This window comes from Pocillopora damicornis, chromosome 3 (genome assembly GCF_964200805.1).
Source record: "Pocillopora damicornis chromosome 3, jaPocDami1.2, whole genome shotgun sequence".
NCBI lineage: Eukaryota > Metazoa > Cnidaria > Anthozoa > Scleractinia > Pocilloporidae > Pocillopora > Pocillopora damicornis.
The window spans coordinates 26,783,708-26,804,922 of NC_142672.1; the positions used below are offsets into that span (position 1 = coordinate 26,783,708).

The following is a 21,215-nucleotide window of genomic DNA, read 5'->3' on the forward strand; positions in this document are numbered from 1 at the left end:
TAATGAGGTTAATATACCTTATGTAGTCCATAGTACAAGAACTGTTAGGAACTGTTCACAGAGGAATTGTGTAGGTGTCAGGGCCAAAAAATTCACAGCATGCATTATCATTATATCTCACAATTTCTTGCTCACAATTATTACTTTTATTCTTATTACAAAATTCTAATGATGAGAAATAAAAAAAATTATAATAATGATGATAATGGCCAGCCTTATTAACAGCAACCAATTTTTTGGTATTTTTTATCTTTTTTTTAATTCCAGTCATTTGTATATTTTTTTTCCTTTAGACTGTTCTTGGCTGTTGTGATATCCTCAACAAAGTAATTGATCCTGTGAGGAAGACTATGCCATCAGCCTCTTGGGCTGAAATCATCGCCAAATGTTTTGCAAATGGTGCTGATTTGTCAGCCAAATACAGGTTAGTGATGCACTGATATCTTTATCCACTTCACAAGATATTTGCTTCATGCTGATTGAGTAGCAATATAGGAATGCACAAAATTTTTGAGTCATATATTCTTTAAAAAAAGGGGAAAGTTTCTTTGTAGAAACTGTGGTAAAGTGTCGGTCAAAAAGTTAGGTAAACAGTAGATTTTTAAAATTATTACCAGATACCAAGCCCCTAGCAGTGAGATGGTTAATTACAATATTTATGGGGCAACATGTGTGGAAGTTGAAGTGGATGTTCTAACTGGGGAAAGAGAGATAATTCGTGCAGACATACTTGAGGACTGTGGACAAAGGTAAGGTATTTTCACATTTGATAACTACATTGTACATACCTTTTCCTTCAGGGAGCACCAGAGAAGGGGTGGTTGTTCAATAAATAATGTTATAGAACTGAATGGAGTCCAATAACTGCATGGAGTCTGTAATCGTATGAGTGATTAACAAAATCAGAGGACTGAGAAGCAGGATCACGAGTACGATTACAGACAGAATTGGATTACACAAAGTCCTGTTACTAAATAATTAAAACTATGACAAAATTTGAGAGAAACTAGACATTGGTTATACCTTTTCATAGAACAAAACAACAACAGTTAACTTGGTGTTCTATCCACTTACACAGGCATGACATGTTAACTGTTCCTTTAACTGTCCTATTAAACTATCCAATTATTACAAACATGACATGTACATTGTCTTATTAGTACTCAAATCGGGCTGGTGATAACCAATCATGTTTGAGAATTTTGTTACAGTTTTGATTAAGTTTGATGCTTGGAAGCTCTTTCTAAGGTCCAGCCCTTTACCCTTAAGCCAGCTGTGCAGGCATCTTGTTAGGGAGAGCAATTTCCCCAATTTCCTCTCAATGCTTCTTTCTTGCTTTCAAGAATTTTGTTTCCTTCCTGTTAAAAAATTGATGGCCAATTTTTTCAAGGCAAATTACCAGGTGCTTTTTTGCTGCTGGCTCATAACCCCTTTATGAACCATCTCCTGACAGCCAAGATACTCCCTTTGCATACCTACAAGTTAAGAATGGTACCACTTTTACCAGCGTAAATAAAGTTAGTAAAAAGTTCATATCCTGATTGAATTAGAGGCTCTTGAAGATGTTATAGTGGTATTAGACTTGATTTTTAACCAGAAGGGTGATTTTTTTTTTACTTTTCATACTTTTTTTTGCCTTTTTCAGCATGAACCCTGAAATTGATGTTGGGCAAGTGGAGGGTGCTTTTGTGATGGGACTGGGTTTGTGGTTGACAGAGAAATTCATATATGATACTAAAACTGGACAAAACCTGACAAATGGAACATGGGTAATTAAGTTGGATTGCATAAAATATGTAAACACAAAGGTGTGCTTTAAAAGCAGAGATGCCCTAGGTGGTAACCAGTCAACTCGCCGACGGACCAACTCGCCGACGCCAACTCGCCGACGTATAAAATCGAGTAGAGACGTCGGCGAGTTGGTCGTCAATCGAATACAACTTATAAGAAGTTAAACATACAGAAAAGTAAACGATATTTAGTAAAAAAACACTGGTGAACATTGGTGAACATCTAACAGAAGCTTAAACATTGGTGAACATTGGTGAACATCACCAATGACCATAACAGCTTAAGACGCGAACGAGTTATCGTGCGACAACAACACCGTAAAGACTCATCATGTCAATCGCTCAGATTTTTTAACGAAAACTTGGCTTTCTAGACAAGATCTTTAGTGAAAAGCATTTCTTTTTATTTCAACAAAGTTTATAAGGATCTCAAGGCGAAAAAGGGAAGTAAACATCACTAATGACTCAAGGAGCTTCAAACGCGAACGAGTTATTGTGTGACAACAACACTGTAAAGACTCATCATGACAATCGGTCAGATTTTTAAAGAAAACTTGGCTTTCTAGATAAGATCTTCAGTAAAAAGCAATTCTTTTTATTTGCAACAAAGTTTATAAGGATCTCAAGGCGAATAAAGTAAAGTAAACATCACAATGACTCTAACAGCTTCAAACGCGAACGAGTTATTGTGTGACAACAACACTGTAAAGACTCATCATGACAATCGGTCAGATTTTTTAAGAAAACTTGGCTTTCTAGATGAGATCTTTAGTAAAAAGCAATTCTTTTTATTTGCAACAAAGTTTATAAGGATCTCAAGGCGAATAAAGTAAAGTAAACATCGCCAATGACTACATCCGCTTCAGACGCGAACGAGGTATTATTGTGTGACAACAACACCGTAAAGACTCATCATGTTAATCGCTCAGATTTTTTAACGAAAACTTGGCTTTCTAGACAAGGTCTTTAGTAAAAAGCAATTCTTTTTATTTGCAACAAAGTTTATAAGGATCTCAAGGCGAATAAAGTAAAGTAAACATCGCCAATAACTACATCCGCTTCAGACGCGAACGAGGTATTATTGTGTGACAACAACACCGTAAAGACTCATCATGTTAATCGCTCAGATTTTTTAATGAAAACTTGGCTTTCTAGACAAGGTCTTTAGTAAAAAGCAATTCTTTTTATTTGTAACAAAGTTTATAAGGATCTCAAGGCGAATAAAGTAAAGTAAACATCGCCAATAACTACATTCGCTTCAGACGCGAACGAGGTATTATTGTGTGACAACAACACCGTAAAGACTCATCATGTTAATCGCTCAGATTTTTTAACAAAAACTTGGCTTTCTAGACAAGATCTTTAGTAAAAAGCAATTCTTTTTATTTGCAACAAAGTTTATAAGGATCTCAATGAACAAAATTGGCTGTAGACGCCAATGAGTTGTGAGTCATTGGTGATGTTTACTTCGCTTTATTCGCCTTGAGATCCTAAAAAACTTTGTTGCAAATAAAAAGAAATGCTTTTTACTAAAGATCTCGACTAGAAAGCCAAGTTTTCGTTAAAAAATCTGAGCGATTGACATGATGAGTCTTTACGGTGTTGTTGTCGCACAATAACTCGTTCGCGTCTTAAGCTGTTATAGTCATTGGTGATGTTCACCAATGTTTAAGCTTCTGTTAGATGTTCACCAATGTTCACCAGTTTTTTTTTTACTAAATATCGTTTACTTTTCTGTATGTTTAACTTCTAATAAGTTGTATTGGATTGAGGACCAACTCGCCGACGTCTCTACTCGATTTTATACGTCGGCGAGTTGGCGTCGGCGAGTTGGTCCGTCGGCGAGTTGACCGTAATTCCCCTAGGTACCTCTATAGGTACCTCATTTGTCGATCAACTTTTGTGGCATACAGACCCCTCTATATGAGGTGCAGCCAATCCAAAGCAATTGAACAGCACATGGACTTCTTAAAAGCTGCAATAAGTTTCTACACTTACGTCACAATGGAAGAGTTGGTTGATGTTGTATCTTCTTCCTTCAATCAAAACTGTCTTCATTTGCGGCAATTAAATTTGGAAGTTAGAAATGCTTCCCTTTGCCATTGCGTATGATATTACCAAGACATAATTTGCATTTGAGCTGAAACTGAGGGGCAGAGCCAACCTATTTATAGCATGCCTTCATGGTTATTTAATCTTTAATTAATTTAATCTTATCTTAAAAATTAGCAAAGATAAATTATTTTCTTCATAAGGTGTCTCCAGAGGTGAAAAAAATTTTGTTTTATTCCAATTTAATCAGGGTGAAATTGTTGCTAGTCAATTATTGCACTTCCTTTTCAAAAGCAAGTCTGATTTTTATCACAACAATTTCTTGCTTAATTTAAAACATCTGCAATGACCAGGTTGTGTTCTGGTCAAGTTGTACTGAGAGAACTGGATCATGGAAAGGTGGGTTCATGGTGTTAAGCCAATTGGTGTGCAACACGAGATTTTGCACTCTGATAAGTTAATTACCATTCTACTGCATACAGGATTAGCTAGTTAACTGTCATGAAAGAGCAATTTTCTCATTTTCCCATGTGGCATATAAAACATTTGCAGGTTTCAACTTTAGCATACTTATGCAATTATTACACCAAAAATTCAGTTTCTTCGAAGTAAAAAAAAAAACCTTATTTGCTTTTATTTCTGGGCAATTCCAGGAATACAAGCCAGCATGTTCCAAGGATATACCAATTGAATTTAATGTGACTCTACTGAAGAATGCTCCTAATCCACTTGGAATTCTTAGGTCGAAAGGTGAGTTTGATGCAAAGGCAACCTTATTATTTGATTAATGATGACAACCATATATTTTCATGACTGTAAAAATGATTGAGCAAAAATTGGCAATTGTGCACACAAACACTTATTAAGTACTTTCTCTGATTCGACAGCAATACTACAGTATCTTACTTAATAACACCCGAATGAAGATTGGAATGCTGTCTTTCGGTTCCATCCTTGAAGAATGTGTAGAATTATTTAATATGAAAATAGTCATAATTTTACTTTGTCAAGGTCAGTAAATCATGTATTTTAATTTATATTCTTAATTGTATTGAACCCACAGCTGTGGGAGAGCCACCTTTGTGCATGTCCTGTGCTTGTCTGTTTGCTGTAAAACATGCAGTCGAGGAGGCCCGGGCTGAGATTGGTCAAGGAGCTGATTACTTCGTAATGAGTGAGTATAAAGTAGGCTTTTTCACTTCATGAAACACCACTAGCCAGTTGTTGTTGTAGAGTTTTGAACAATAGGTGCTTCAGGCATATTTTAAACAGGCATTCAGTTGATCGATAGATTATGATTAATTTGACTTAGTTAAATAAGTAAGTTATTATCTTGTGGTTGTTCAGGATCTCTTATGTAATTCAGGTACATGCTGACTTTAACTAACTTGGACTTAAATCAAGGAAGATGAGCAAAGGGGTGATAGGTGTGCAGACAACAGCAGTGGCATGGAAGAGAAATTGACCCTGCATTATATTCCTTGGCCTCCACTTTCTTCACTCAGTTGGTTTTTTGAATATCATTACCAGATAGACAGAAAGGTTCTTTATCAGTCTTGTGTTAGACAGCTAATGAGCAGCCATATGGCAAGCCAGTTAGTCCAGATGTCTATGGTAGCAGCTAAGTACTTGGAGATGAGTATTCATTCTTGGTGAACTTAGAAATCACTTCAAGTGTTAGTTCATCGCTAACTTAGTCTACTACTGTAGTGGGAGACGCAAGAGTCTTGTGAAGGCATTGTGCAATAGGAAGCAAAAAATCAAGATTAGGAACAGATGCTAATTATCTATTTTAGTTAATTTTTTCATTCACTTTTTTTGCCTTCTCTTGCCCCACGCCTTCCTGAGACTCAAGCTTTTCCCAAATGACCAAAAGGAATTGAAAAAGATTGCTAGGCAGGCTATTTTATTGTTCTTTATAGTTGCAAGTTCTACCTGCTTTTGATCCAGTATTTGTTTGTTTTGGTTTTTTCAGATGCACCCTCCATGGTGGAAGACACACAGCTAGCATGCCTTGTGGAACCTAGTCAGTTCAGCTTATAAACAAGCACTTCTTAGCACCTTGTATTGTGATGGACTTAAGTTTCACTTTGTAAAATGTTAGTAGAGGCTACAATCATAAAATTTATATCAAATCCAAATTTTATATAGCTGTTAGTCTGCTGATTGGCTGTCAGCTAGTCTATAGCTTCTTTGATAAACAAAGAAAAAATTAATGAACAATTAGTTTGTTAGCTTGAGATTTCTATTCCTGGATGGCTGATAAGGAAAAAGTTTAAAACAGCTGTCATTCATAGAAATTTTAGCAACTTATCTAGGCTTCTCATTTATCCCACTATCTTTCAGTGAACAGACAGGTAGTACAATGACCAATCAGGTTGTAGCATCTGTGATAGAACTCCCAGCCAATATATAAACTACCAATCAGTTTTGAACAGTATATTAACTCCAAGAATAGTAGCTCCAGCTTAACATGTGACCATATTATGAAGAACTAGAGGCCAGGAATTCATCTTGTAGGAGTCTATTTTGGGCAAAAAATAATCTGTTGTTGGTAAGATTAAGAAAAAAAGATAGAAGTACCCAATGGTAGGGTATTGTTTACAGGGCTCATTGTAAAAAAAAGATGATCTAGAAAAATAATTGATGTTGGACTCACATATCTTATAGTCTATACTCCTTTTCATTGGATATTTGGATAGTAACGTGTTCAAAAGTACATGATATTTAGTGTTTAAATCAGTACATACTAGTATAGTTTTTGTTTCAATCAGAAGTTATATCAACTAACCAACTGTTATACAGTACAACTGAATCAAATTGACAATACGATATACATGTAGCTCTATTGCTATGGAAATCAATATACACCACAAAATGACAGGGTCTACTGCAGTACAAAACATGAGATTAGCAAAGGCCTTTGTAACAAAATAGTTTTAAAAGGAAGCCTGCATCAACCTGTAACCAACTGAACTTATTTTGGAAATGAACACAATCCATTTTCACAAATATGCTAATTATTACTATTATTTTTTGTCTGGCTTCAGATAAAACTCTTGCTGCATGATGAGTAAAATATAACTTTTCCAAACAATATCAATATATTATCCTGCAATAGTACAATAGCTGATGAACTTATCGTCCAGAGTATGTTTAAAACAATAATAGCCATATTCTCATAACTGACTTACATGTGTAGTCTGAAGTCTTGGGATATGAGAAGGGAGGGTAACAAATCAGATATTTTTATTTTATATGGTCTAAGGTTCAGTTTTCATCAGTTGGTATTATTTAGTTTAAAACTTAACAATAATTCAAGATTTAAAATTCAAACTACACAGTCTAAATTGAAAACAGTCGTTATTTTCTTATTTCGAAGGAGTGTTGTTTTGAATTCATAATTTCGAAAACGAGTCAAAGAATTAGGCTGATATATTAAGCCATCTTGACCTCACCCTTGGTCATCAACACTATGACATTCCTTGAGAAATCAGTACAATTTTCTAAGAAACAATATGTTTAGGAAGTCTTAGTACTGAAGCTTGATGGAAAGAGCGTTGATGCTCAGTTGGCATAAAAGCTACAGCTCGCCACTCGTTCTGTTTCAAATCAAAAGACTCTACAGTTTCCATGCAACATTCTTCATGTTGACCTCCAAACAAGTAAATAATGTCATCTATACTCACAATTCCACAGGCAGCACGTGGAATAGCAGGACTTGAGACCAGACTCCATTCATTTGTACATGGGTCAAACATTTCACAGGTGACTTCCATGACTTTTGAGGGTTTCATGGCACTGAACCCACCAACAACAATGACCTTCGGAAAAATTTCCGCACAGCCCCATACTTCATTATGCATGCAGTCCTTATTAATTATGCATTCGACTCTTTGTCTTTGAATACAATAGACAATTCCCTTGGTAATTGAATATATACATCCCTAATTACTACTTACTGCATTAATAAAAGTGGATTTTTTTCACAGCGTTTCTTTCCGCGCTGTTTTTCCCTCTCTCTCTCCATTTTCCCCTCTTTCTCTTCCCAAGTTTGGCAAGATGAGGTATCACCGCGGTCGCTACGTCGAAGGGAAGTGGGTCTTTGGTGGCATTTGCCGTGAAACCAAGGCCTGCTTCCTTGTACCGGTAGAGCGCAGGGATAAAGATACACTCATACCCATTATACGCGCTCAAATATTGCCGGGAACATGCGTGATGAGCGACATGTGGAAAGCTTATGATTGCCTACAGGACGAGGGCTACAATCATCTCACAGTGAACCACAGCCTGAACTTCGTAGACCCAGACACAGGCGCTCATACTCAGCGCATTGAAAATACATGGTGGGGAATCAAACGAAGTATGCCTCGTAGAGGAATGTCCAAAGATCTCTTCGGTAGCTACCTACAGGAGTGGTTGTGGCGTAAGCAATATGGAGAAGATCCTCTTGGAAACATAGTCGAGCATATCGCCGAAGTATATGATGTTCGAAAGATAACATAAAAACCAAGCTCCTTGTGCCCCTGTATGTACCTGTCTACGCAACCACCGCGGATGAAAATAAAAATTGAATGAAGAAAGTAAGCAACTCTACTTGTAAAGGGAAAAGTAAAAACGACAACGACAACGAACAAATTTAAAGGTGAGCATCGATTTTATTTTTATCGTTTTACAAATGTTTGCTTTCAAAAACTACAATTTTGAGGCTAATATGAGGCGGAATTTAAGCTGTTTTAATTTCTAGAATTCCTAAAGTATAAAATCAGCTCTCGATTAAGCGCAATTTTTAGTTCAAAAACGGCGATTTTTTGAAGGTTTGAAAAAAGACTTAGAAAAAATTCAACTTCTTGAGAACAAAGCGAATAGTCCCAAAGGTAATCTGTTGTTTGCGCTATTGTTTTCTTTTAACAAAAGACTGTATGCATAATGAAGTATGGGGCTGTGCGGAAACTTTGCCTGACCTTCCCATTTGATACAGCCACTGCAGCAAACGTGCTGGCATTGGATATATCACGAATCGTTTGCCACTGGTTTGTTACTGGATTGTAACGCTCCACACTCTTCTGGTAACTTTCATTATTGTGACCTCCAATGGCATAAATATGCTTCTGTAGGAGAACAGCACAATGTCCAGCACGCCAAATATTCATCGGCTGCGCCTTATGTGCCACTTTTTTGTTCTTACCACATTTTGACGTCATCTGTGATCTATTACTGAACAGACGCACGGCAACTTGGAATCTATTTGTTAAATAGAGAATAATATATGGGCGCGCGCAGATATGGAATTTCTGTTGTTCGAGCGTTTAACTCGACAGCTCACGAGTGAGCGCTAAAGGTGAGTGACGTGTCAGCAGCTGATTGGCTATATCAACACACGTGAAAAAATACGATCTTTTGGCCCCTCCCCCAACTCCCCTGCGATGTGTACTCCTACTTCTCTGAACACAACAACCGCATTCAGCTTTGGTTGGAGGAGGGGGAGGGGGAGGGGGAGGGTGGAGTTTAAAACGAGACTAGACGCATACAACGAAGCGAGAGTTAGAGTTTTTGGGCATTAAGTTTTCGAAGGAGTCTGGAAGAGTTATGGTCATGGTTAATGTCATGTGTAGGTCTAAATCACGGCAACGACAGGAATTAAAGGCTGGTTTTATTTGATCAGTTTATCTTGGTTTTAAACAGATTACATTGGCATGATATAACAAGAAAGTAAAACAATTGGTATAAATTTCCTGGCTGTAAGTTGTATAAAGACTGACAAAAGTTTTCCGCTATTAAGAAAATTACAGTTAACAGTACCCCATTAGTAGCACAATAGCGTACCAAAGTGTTCCGAAGTGTTCCGTAAGTAGTCAATGAGTGATATAATGGGTGATATAAATGATATAAGGAATATAATCCTCTGCGAACAGTAAAATAACTGATAAAAGTGTTTCGTAAGTAATGAAAAAAACTGACATAAGTATTCCACAAGTACTTCAATGAGTGATAAAGTATTCCGTGAACAGTACGAAAATGGATAAAATTTTTCCGTAATAAGTACATTAAGCAAAAAATAGTTTTCGATGAGCAGTACAATAACTGGAAGACGTAATCCGTCAGTAATAGTCGTGTTTCGCTTACAAGTTTTCTTTAGTGGTAGGCTTCACGTTCTGGTATTTAGGATGACGTTTTTTGAATGAGCTCTTGTTCCGGTGGCTGTTATTCTGTATTCTTCTAGAAAAAGTTTTCAACAATGGATTCAATTAGGTCAGTAAACTACAGAGAGTCAACTTAGCTGTTACAGGTGAGAAGTTCTGAATTACAGAGCCTTGCTGGGGGCTCATTGTAATGGGCCTTGGCCAATAATGAATAATTAGGAACGTTCTGGAACCGCTACACATAAAGCCACTTTTCGCCAGAAAAAAAAATTTCTCACCCCACTCTTGCAGTTTCATGATTTATTTTCAAAATGGCGACGTTTGAAATGGAATTTTAGACATATTTGATGATATTCTTTACTAGTAGGCTACTCTTAGGAATCTCAACATGGGCTGAGAAGGCATTTTTAAACATACTCTTTGTTGGTGAAGACAACAGTTGTACAGTTTTTAAAGCATACTTGTCTTTGAAAACATTGCACAACCACAGGGTTGGGGATCCCTTTGATTCATTTCAGAAATCCAAATTTTCGGGCTTTCTAACAGAAACATCGATTTCTTAAAAATATCTTCACCTATTCTTTGGTTGACTCGCGCACATAGCAATAGCGATTACCACTCCCAGGATCAAAACAGCTATTCCGGAGATGTAAATTTTCTTCATAAAACCAGACGACTTCTCTTGTTTAGCGGTTTTTTCCTCAGGATTAGCCTTAAAGAATGATACTGAAGGAAGAAAAAAACATGACAGTGACATCAAGAAATTCATTCCTTTCCAACAATAGTACAGTTAGATAACTCAAACATTTCTCAAATGGACTGGAAAATGACAAAAACGATTGGGAATACATTTGTCAGAAACTGAGAGTGAGAAAGTTATGCGTTAGAATAATTGAAAAATTTTCATTTGAGTGTTGCGAATAATCCAGGATTGCTTTGGTGTTCCTTTTTGCTTTTTCCTGCGCTTTTGGCAGTTTGGTTGGTTTTCTTTTGAGCCCAATGGTTCTTCAAGTTATTTCTCTCTCTTCTGATTGACCTTTGGGATGACGACATCAAAATTACCTACCTTCACATTCACCACGTGAGACGACTGAGATGTGCTTGTTATTCTCGCAGGCATACCTCTTGAGTTCACAAAAATTTTTGTAGGTTCTCCAATCCGATCCACAAATTTTTCGGGTGCGGTTATGAGAACACAGAGGACATGCACATCTGTTTCCATTGTCTGATTCAACACAGGTTGCAAACGGTGGACAGGGTCCGTTTTCACAAACTGTTGAGGCGCCTAGGTGCGAAAGGCAAAAACTAGAGACATCAGATGTTTTGACTACCAAATAAAGGCATGGGTTCGAAGGGAATGAATAAATTAAAAAGATTCTCGTGATGGGTGAGATTTTGAATCTTCAAGTTGCCTACCGAATCAAGAGAAGACAACATGTACGTTTTTTTCGTGTGATGTGAGAAGGCATTTTCTTATGAAACTGACAACATGTGTTTTTTATGGATTACACGAAAATTAAGTAGAATCAGTTATAAGCCAGGTCACCGTTCAAATTTGCTCCGGAAGTGTTTCTGATGATTTTGATCTAGCGCGCTAAATGATTTAATTGTATACTTCTTTAAAAAGAAATACCTGCACACGCTCCCTTTTTCAACACAGTTAGTTCTTTTTCCTCTACACAGGCTGTTTTCTTCAGCAGACACTCGTTGCCATACGTCACGAAATCTGAACCGCAAACTTGTTTTAATATCTTAGGACACTCTTGATTGCATATGCATTTCTCCCGGTTTCCTCCGTCCTTCACGCAACGAGAAAAGGGGGCAGAACAATTTTTGTTGCAGCCTATTGATCGTAAAAATGCACAGAACAAACTCAATGTTCTGTGAAAGTTTTAACTGAAAATCCTACAGAATACTCCCTGAAAATATCTTCACGAGTATCTGCCGCCAACAGAATCTTTATGTCGGCGCACCTGTTCTACTGAAAAGCTCAGAACTCCTAGAGCTTTTAACAATGTAAATCCGTCTGACCATTATAGTCCATTACGTAAAAAAAAATCAAATCCTGGCCATCTTCGAAAACCGTAAAGATTTATAGGGGCCCTACAAGGGGTTATCGGGATACGGGATATTTGGGTTGAGAATTATAGGGATACGTGATATTTAATGAAAAAAAAAACAATCAATGGGATATGCGATATCAAGAGTTTATATTCTCTTAGGGATATTCAAAATTGAGGTTTCGGGATATTAAACTAAATTTACAGGGATACAACCAAAGGAATTGACGCGATTCGGGATATTTCGCCAAAAAAGTAATAGGATGCAGGACACTCAGACTCCACCCCCCTTTAATTAATAGATCCTCTTTCAAGGGTAGATGAAGTTTTATTCTCGGGTGGAGAAAATTGACCACGGCTGCAACTTAGAGGTGGAAAGTGCTCCAGTAATCACATTATTTTCATCGCCTTCATTTAAAGGCATCTTGAAGTTTATGGCACCGTTTCCGTTTTAGATTCCAAATAATAACCTGATCTGTCAAAAACATATGTTTACAATTCATCCCGACGGATTGTAACAAATCTTACCCTCCTTTAAGCTCTTGCTTTCCGTATTTAAGTGTGACATTTCGCAACCATAAAGCTCTACACGCATGCACCGCTGACCGGTAAAAGAGGTAGGAGAGAAACGAACGAAGCGAGCATCGAGACGAGGCTTCAGCCAGTGATGGACGGTAGAGGATGGGTCCGTATTCCCTTTAAATTCTTTATAGATCTGAAAAAGAACTTCAGTTGGTAACAGTTGCACAGATCTAACGTTTAAATGAATTGGTTTTTCTCCATCTGAAATTTTTTTCTGTCTTATAGAGGATTTTGATTAATGAACCAATTAACTGTTAGTAAACAATTGTGTATCTTTTTATACGTCAACGCCTCCTGTTTCTCTCCTGGTAAGATCCGCACTTCTATTTAAAAATAACATACCATGTGCCTACGACTATTTAACAATTATTCGCCGAAGGCGAAGTGAATGTTAAGAGGAAGTCGAAGAAGTTATTCAACGATATTCACTGAGCCTGAGGCAGCCATTTTGAAATTTTGGGCCCCTGCTATAATCACCACGCGCGAGGCGATTTAAGCTAGATATGACATACAGTAATAACCCGCTTATAAGAACCTGGGTTTTAAGAACCTGTTAGGCTAAAATTCTCATTTTAAGCCCCCTCTACATAAGAACCTATTTAGCCTAAAATTTTAAGTTAGGTTCTTATCAGTTGGGTTGCTGTAAAAGTGTCTTGGCAGAAACTAATAACTAACTGATTAAACTGTTATGTTTTGTTAAGAACATATAGTTTTACTGTATCTGCACTGAACTGCCTATAGGCATTGCTCTACATGGTACATTATAAATGATTTATTATGAGATGATACTGTATTTGCAATATATATACAATATATTCCGATGAAATACATATGCAAATTTAAGAACCTATTTAGGCTAAATTTCCTTTAAGTACCATTTATATAAGAACCTATTTAGGCTAAATTGAAAAATTCAGGTTCTTATACGCGGGTTATTACTGTAGTCTTCGACCAATCAGAGCGCGCGCATCTCTATAATCACAGCAGCAATTATACTAAATTTGGTGTGGGACATAAAACATGTAGTTGGACATAAAATTCTCTGAGAGTCACCTCATCTTTTCCGTCGTAATCCTTGATTAATGTCCAGTCAATACCATTCAAGCTGTAACGAACCAGATATCTGCTGACCCAAAACTTGTCTATGACGGTGCCTCGGGTAGAAAACCCTGACAGAATATGGACTGACAGCAAATCAACTTGTAGATATTGTGTTCCCATGCCATGAGTTGGAGCACTGCACCAGGAGCTGAAAGTCAGCCAGCAACAATTATTTCTTCTCATGATATTTGATTTGCTGCAAGATACTTTTGACCCTCAACAAACCGTGCCCAGCGCTAACTCGAACCAAAACTGTGATTTCACCTTCGCTTACTTGAACCCTCGCTCAAACCGAAAGACTCAAACCCTCGAACGAAGTATCAATTATTTCGTGCATTCACGGTTTTTTAAACTAAGATTTAACTACAGTGCACCAGGAAAACTCCTTTTGACCTAAAAGGGGACCATCTCTAACCCTTTGTCATTATTTCATCGTTTACCTGTCTTGAGGTACCTGTCCGGTTAGGGATATTCCGTGTTTAGCGGCGTGGTGCATGTCGAGTTCTGAGGATGCAGAGATCTGCTGGTCTCTTATTTGTCCATCTCCCAATCTCAGTGATGATAGACAAGCTAAGAAAGAATGAAAAAGGTTGGACTCAGTTGTTGTTCGGTGTAAGTTGACTTCAGGAAGGAGGATAGAAGTTTTCAATCAGGGTATTCTCTCCCAGATTGAGTTAAGGAGCATACATATGTCTGAAGTATTTTTATTTAAATTTTTCTATATTAGCAGAGGGATGCGTGTATGTGTGTGTGTGTGTGTGTGTGGGGTAGGGGAAGGGGGGAAATGGCACATTTACAGTAGCCTGCGTAGCTGAATGTGTTCTGGGATACTCGAGGGGCCCAAGTGGATTAATAAAAGAACAGTGAAACAATTATGAAAGAGAAATTGAAGGAATAAAAGCGGCGCTGCCGCTGGTATTGACCTGGAGCACCCCAAACACCACCAGCTGCACATGTTAAACAATATTAGTTGTTTGTCATGGTAGACGGAACAGGAAGGTTAGTAATCTTTAAAGTAGGAGGGCCATGAAATAATGCCTGGCTTCCGGGGTTTCTCTTCCTCTCTTCTCTCCGAGCTAACATTGAACCTTCATTCAGTCTATGGGTGTCAGCTTTTTTTTTTTTGATAACATCTTCTTTCCATGTAAATAAGCGCCATTTTGTATTCATCATTAGATGTTTAACAATTGACAGAAAAGAAATCTAGGTTGCCGTTTGCATCTGCTGTAAGCCACCTCTTTCTAAACCTCGTTAAATGCCGCTCCAAACATTTTGGTCGCAGCTTTTTTAAATGAGAAATACCTGTACAGGATCCTTTTCCCTCAATACTCATTGTGGTATTCTTTTCGCAAGATGCTTTCTTGAACAGGCATTCGTTGACGTACGTCACTCCATCCGAGCCACAAACGTGTTCTATTATTTTAGGACATTCCTGGATACATTCGCATTTCTCTTCGCCTCTTTCGTTCTTCACACAGCTAGAAAATGGAGCTGAACACCTTTTCTTGCATTTTTCAAATACTAGAAATCATCGAAAAGGGTAAAAGTTATACGAACGATCTTCTTCCTACAGACACTCTTGCTACATGGATACCTGTCCATCTAAGCCAGTTTCCTATGACCCAAACAGTTTTTAAAAACAAATTTTCTTAAAAAAGTATCTGTTAAGCGAAACCTTTCTGATATGGACAACGGACACTAAATCTCGGCTTTAGAGAGCAAAACCATCTGGACTCAATCTCCTTATTACGAACAATCCGGCGATAATGTAATTATATTTTCTCTAGGTAATACTACTGTTGCAGAAAAATCATCCCTTTATTTCTCGAAGCTGAGCCCCCACTTACCCCTCCCCTAACCTAACATTAACCCCAACTTGTTATCAATTGATTGTTGTTGGGTTAGGGGAGGGGTAGGTGGGAAGTTGCCCAGATACTGAAATTGATCCGCTGAACCCTTACAAAAGAGAGTACTGTAGCAATAGCGTATTCGATTATTAACTGTATATAATAGTTTGTCATTCATTAGCAGTAATGATCATCAAAATAAGTGAATGTGTAATTGTCTCACTCTCAAAAAACTCCTGAATATGCCCCCCCCTGAGATTGAGAATTCAGAAGCTCTGAGGTTCTAATCCACGTGAGATCGAAAAATCTGTTGAACATCTTTTTTTATTATACCGACAAGGTCTAGTCAATAATCCCAAATGTTTTTTTCCTGCCTGGTTTCTTATTTACCTGAACATTCTTGCCGGCAAATATCTTCAGTGTGGAAGTTGTTGAGGTTTCCATTGCATCCACCATAACTAAACGGTTCACATTGTCTTGTTTTATTGTTAAAAAACCACTTGCGCAATGAAGCCATACAATTACCAGGCTGTTTGGGCAGATTACAGCGAATGGGTTCTGCAAAAAAAACGGCAAGTTAGGTTTTCATGGTCAATTAAACTTTACCGAATTTAGCTTCACAGAGACACGAAATGATGAAGGGGAAATGCATTAACAGTCTTTCACTGATGCGCTTTTTAACTTCACAGTTTTAATAAAATCTTACTTTCTTTTTCATATTGCTCCCTTGGAATGTGCCACATGGATAGGTCTTTAGAGGAACATCCATGAATCTCGACACTCATGCACAGCCGACCGACATAAGAGGTAGGGTAGAAACGAACGATTTTTCCATACATATGAGGCATCAACCAGTGACGGACGATAGAGGACTGGTCTGTGTTTCCTTTAAACTCCTGAAAAACAGCGTCAGCTAGGAGCTATTGAAAACCTACGATCTAACTTGTAAATAAATGGCTTTTTTTCCACCAGCTTTGAATCCCTCTCCAGCAAGAAATATCTTAGATAATTTACCATTAGTAAGCTGTGGTTAGCTTTGTTAGAAAGAGAAGGAAAAGAAATAAAATCACCAGCATCATATCTATAAATGTTTTCCGGCGTGAAATTACATTTGTATCACGATAATTCCTCCATTTTCGACTGCACAAAAAAAAAACAATGGTTTCTCTTGAATTAAGAAAAAGGCTGGTGTTAATGATTGACTGCAACCAATTACATAAATTATTTTTCACGCAAGGCACCTTGATTTGCCCTTTGATATCAGTGAGGGGGTTAAAAGCTTTCCCTTTGTGGTAATGGACGAGATAACTGCTGACCCAACTCTTTTCTGAAACTGCTCCTTGGGTAGAAATCGCCGACATGGAGTAAGTACGAGGGAGATCCACCTGCAGATGTTGTGCTCTCAGATCAAAACTTGGTGCGGCACACCAGGAACTGTCGATGAAGCTATAACAATTGACACGTTAATTAGATACAGGGCATGCCGGCCAAACACAACGGTCAATATTTGCGTATGTTCAAACTTTGTTATGGTTAAAAGATGTACTTTCAGGCCGTCAGAACCAAGTTTTCTCATTGTTATGAATAGCTTACCATGCCTGAAATTTATGGTATAAATCTGATAAAGCTAAGAAAAAAACAATTGAAAGTTTGCGCGGGGTACTGGCGCGCGGTCAGCCAAAGTTGATCCACTTGCGCATGCTCGTTTAACCGCCATGGTTGCACAATAGTTACCAGTCACACTTAAGCTTCACTGACTGCCTAACTGCATATTTGGGCATGCGCATGTCTTATTATTCCGCTAAATGGGGAGCCTGGGTCACAGCTGAAAGCCTATGGTGAAAAACCTTTGTTGCTCATCTTTATGTAAGCAGAAATGGTGGGCAACAAGGAAGTTCTTTAGTGAATAGTCCACCAAAAGTCACCTTAACGTTTTCAAAAAACTCCCTTAAGCTTCAGATCACTGTGTCAGTAGGCCACATCGTAAATAATAGTAAAACATTAAATTTGTCCTTTTTAAAGAGCTTTATATGAAAAAAAGGGAATAGAAAGTAATAAAAAAAGTAATAAAAAAAAAAGCTTCACAAGCAGTCTGGAATGCCAAGTTACTTCCTTTCCTTGAAAACCTACATTCAGATTTCAAAGCATTTAGCAGAGTAACGGTAGCCGATTTGGAAATTAATAATAAGGGCTATGATTAGGTTGAATGGAGGCCAAATAAGCTCTCACGGAACGCGCTATTTATCAAATCATTCTTTACCCGTTAAGTGTCTTGAGTGATCTGAGGACATCAATGTTGGTGAGCCATCCATCTCTGGCAGTGTGGTTCTTGTCCAGTTCAGAGGTGGCACTCAAAGTTATTTTTACCTTATTGCCATGATCTCTTAACGACAATGGACAAGCTGATAGCGAATGAATGAATGAACACGAACTCAGTTGTTATACAATGTTCCGCGACATACATCGTAATGATTAACACATATTGACTGAGTAGGAGAGCTGCTCGTGAAAAAATTTGGGTGGTGGTCATAATGTAGTACGGAGGACTTTTTCATAATTAGATTTTTTACAGCCGGCTCCACCCAACTCAGTCGATAGGTTTTTTTTCCCCATAGGATCACTGCTCGTTCTATTTCTCTCCTTCTCCATTTATTTGTCCATCCAGCATCGATTACAGGCCGTTTTCAGAGAGCTACTGATAACATATTGGTGATAAAATTGAGTGTTGATATCACCTTGGATAAGTCGTTAGAATTGTTACAACAAAAATTTCTTTCTAGTACGCATTTGGCAAGGCTTGGGTAATCGCGCACGACCTTATACGGGGATATATTTTCATAAATCTTTGGTAATAGAAGCGGGCGGTTCCGTACTGTTTATGTGATAAAATAAAGTACTGGCAAATTGCCGGTCATAACTCTGTTACACACATAATATATAGCAGGTAAAGAAAAGTGCCCTGCGAAGCACGATGTCATAAGGCAAGCACTTTATATCAAGGAATATAAAAAACTGTTATTCGTACCTTCCTTAACACATTCATTACGATATGAAGTGATAACTGGATCGCAGAAATGAAGATTAAGCCGGGACACGTGGGTTTTAAGAGAAGAGCAATGTTGATTACTCGGGAAACGTTTGTGTGGCTCATTACTTTTACGTGCTATACCTGTAAATTCAAAAGAAAAAAAATCGAGGGTGCTGTTCAGTACCGAAAAACAAAAGAATACGACATGTTTTTTGTTGTCCATGTCGATTTGGGGTTGTGTGGCTGGCAAGAATTAACGAGACCATTTTCAGAGCGAAGTGTATCATCACGAGAAATGATATGCAACAAAAGCTTACGTCTTTGCTGGATATGTGTCTGTTATTTCATCTGTACTTAAATCCTATCTCGACTTTTCTTCTAAGTTGCATTGCAACTAGGCTTACGCATGTAGGATAGAATCAATCACTATTTCTTTCGCAAAGAGAGCGTAAAAAACGAAATTTGACACCTATGAAAAGCCCTGTTAACTTTTTATTGAAAAATCTGGTAGGCTCTGTAAATACACAACAATTTTATTGGGCAAGGCAACGATTAGAGCTGAAGAAAGTTAACCGAAAAATGCTGACATTAGAACATGGAATCAACAGTAGGATATGATTAGCTCTCAAAATCAGATGATGACTAGGTGACTGTGTGGCAATCACACCACCAGCCCTTCAAATTATCTATGCAAAAAGCAATAGTTGAAAGAAAAATTTTAGTTAAAAAATTATAGTTCATTTGTCGTATTTTATACCCACCAAGAATTTGATAATTTTCGATATCCTTTACCAGAAGTTTCGAAGTTTTGAAACTTTTTATATGATTCCCACGACATGTTATTAGTCCAAGCCATTTTCCCTTTGCAGTGTTGCAGTTTCTTAATGCCCTCCATCCAACAGAGTACAGATCTACTTTTCCGGTAAAGTGTTTTTGCGAAGGCTTTTCACACTTGAATGTAATGATGGGCTTAATTTCAGGTAGTAAAGCTGTCTGAATGGTCCCATGCGCTCTGTAAGTGAAAGTGAAAATAAATGTAATCGAAAGAATTGCCCTAACTAAACTTCGCAATCATTTAGCGATGGCTCGTCACATATGAATGATGGCAAACTGGTCGACCAGATCGTCATAATAACCTGACAAAAAACGATTACCAAGACAAAATTATGATAATTGCAGCTGCATTTACCACACAAGTGAATAGTGCTTTTCAGCCCCGCTGATTGGTTAACTCTGAGGTTATCATCGAAGTAATATTCACCTCCTTATTCGGTAAACTTTAAAATTGCCAAAGATTAACAACGGTGCTATTGTATGCAAGTGACTTCCGGTTTTAGTCATGATGTAATGGCTCGTACTCCAGTGTGGCTCAACCAATAAAAACTGATTCTGAATTGCACCGTCCAATGATCCACAAGTTTAAATAATGTAATAATTATTCACCTCAGAGTTGGTGAAAGTGGTGGATAATTACCTCGCCACTTCACGGCTCGATAAATATTCTAAATTGTAATTTTCATCATTATCACTATTACTATTATTATTGTCTAAAACTTTTCTGCAGCTGAAACATAACCAGGCTATTTTTCACTGACTTTTCGTTACATCTGGTGGGTCTCTTTTTGTGAAATTTGGAAAAAAAGAAACTGAGCACTTAGAACGAGGGTTTGGTGAAAAGGTCCCGTGTTACTGAAAATTATAAAATATGAAGTTAGGAGGGCATAAAGTTGTGAAAAGCTTGTAATATTTGCCCAACGTGTTACCGGGGTTGTTGTTGTTGTTGTTGTTCACTGTCTCTTGTGGCGGTTGGTTCTTCTGCCCATTTGAGTTTTTTTGCGCAGAAGTGCTTTGAAGTACTCAACTCTTCGGGTGTTTAGCTGTGAATTTTTAATTACTACTCTTTGCCACAGCTGTCAGAGAATTGCAAGCCCTCCGAAATAAGTTTTGCAGAAATGCCTATTTACCATACTTCAAATTAGCATATTACTGAAATGATAACAAAAAATAGTGGATACTTTTGTTAAGTTCTTGAACTCAGAATAAACCCACCTTCCCCTCGTAAACCTCAGTGTGACATCCGAAGCGATAACATTCATGAAAGTCAAAACACCAATCAACAGGAGAAAACGACTGATCCGTGGCTCGCTCATCTTACTTTGCAAAAGTAGTTTGGAAAACAGCATGAAAAATTTCATGTGTTTTTCGAAGGGTCCATGATTGCTAATGACGCGACAAAAGTAATTAATTATATAATTGAATACTAATCAAGCGTGCTACGAACTAATTGCTTTCTAAACGGCTGTGAATATGAGACGCTCCTTTAGCATGCGAACAGTGCTCCATGAGCGTAGCTCGAGGAAAACTGTGAGCCTCAAGGAACAGATGATGTCCGAGGACAAATATACGATCAATTTTCCGTGCCAAATTAAGGCTATTGTGATTATTAGCCTTCAAATATTTTTTTGCAGAGCAGGTACAAAATGTTTATGAACAGCTTACCGTTTACTACTTATGGTACAATTCTTTGAACAAACAAATGTTTTTTCTTCTACAAAGACAGTAAAACCCTCTCTCGTATAGAATAACATTTGAAATGAAGAATCTTATCGCAT

At 37.7% G+C, this 21,215-nt stretch overlaps 4 protein-coding genes across 6 annotated transcripts in view; 1 reads left to right on the plus strand and 3 right to left on the minus strand.

Moving 5' to 3' along the window:
• The window catches only part of LOC113684296 (xanthine dehydrogenase/oxidase), a 32,060-nt gene extending 24,861 nt beyond the window's left edge, over nucleotides 1–7,199 (plus strand). The window contains exons 36-41 of one of the 3 annotated variants that reach the window (XM_027201638.2): nucleotides 294–424; nucleotides 618–749; nucleotides 1,646–1,769; nucleotides 4,496–4,592; nucleotides 4,906–5,016; nucleotides 5,818–7,199. In XM_027201638.2, coding sequence (XP_027057439.2) covers nucleotides 294–424; nucleotides 618–749; nucleotides 1,646–1,769; nucleotides 4,496–4,592; nucleotides 4,906–5,016; nucleotides 5,818–5,885 — 663 coding nt within the window. In that variant the 3' untranslated portion in view covers nucleotides 5,886–7,199. Of the gene's footprint in view, nucleotides 1–293; nucleotides 425–617; nucleotides 750–1,645; nucleotides 1,837–3,655; nucleotides 4,593–4,905; nucleotides 5,017–5,208 lie in introns of those variants that run through there. The other 2 variants (XM_089199346.1, XM_089199347.1) reach the window with 2 other exon arrangements.
• LOC113684294 (kelch-like protein 35) lies at nucleotides 6,510–9,046 on the minus strand. Its single transcript, XM_089199589.1, has 2 exons — nucleotides 8,807–9,046; nucleotides 6,510–7,666 (listed from the first exon to the last, which is right to left on the minus strand). Exons 1-2 carry the CDS (start codon nucleotides 9,044–9,046, stop codon nucleotides 7,349–7,351), a joined length of 558 nt encoding a protein of 185 aa, XP_089055715.1. The 3' UTR covers nucleotides 6,510–7,348.
• An 806-nt stretch (nucleotides 9,047–9,852) lies between these two features.
• LOC149049110 (follistatin-like) lies at nucleotides 9,853–12,019 on the minus strand. Its single transcript, XM_089199590.1, has 5 exons — nucleotides 11,959–12,019; nucleotides 11,619–11,828; nucleotides 11,052–11,270; nucleotides 10,561–10,711; nucleotides 9,853–10,061 (listed from the first exon to the last, which is right to left on the minus strand). Exons 1-5 carry the CDS (start codon nucleotides 12,017–12,019, stop codon nucleotides 9,965–9,967), a joined length of 738 nt encoding a protein of 245 aa, XP_089055716.1. The 3' UTR covers nucleotides 9,853–9,964.
• Nucleotides 12,020–12,319: 300 nt separating this feature from the next.
• LOC149049111 (uncharacterized) lies at nucleotides 12,320–20,825 on the minus strand. The gene is made up of 11 exons (XM_089199349.1): nucleotides 20,653–20,825; nucleotides 19,365–19,615; nucleotides 18,601–18,744; nucleotides 17,836–17,977; nucleotides 16,817–17,021; nucleotides 16,282–16,471; nucleotides 15,966–16,133; nucleotides 15,031–15,249; nucleotides 14,169–14,298; nucleotides 13,681–13,876; nucleotides 12,320–12,760 (listed from the first exon to the last, which is right to left on the minus strand). The coding sequence occupies exons 1-11, from the start codon at nucleotides 20,796–20,798 to the stop codon at nucleotides 12,545–12,547; spliced, it is 2,007 nt and encodes a 668-aa protein (XP_089055475.1). The 5' UTR covers nucleotides 20,799–20,825; the 3' UTR covers nucleotides 12,320–12,544.
• Nucleotides 20,826–21,215: the final 390 nt, after the last annotated feature.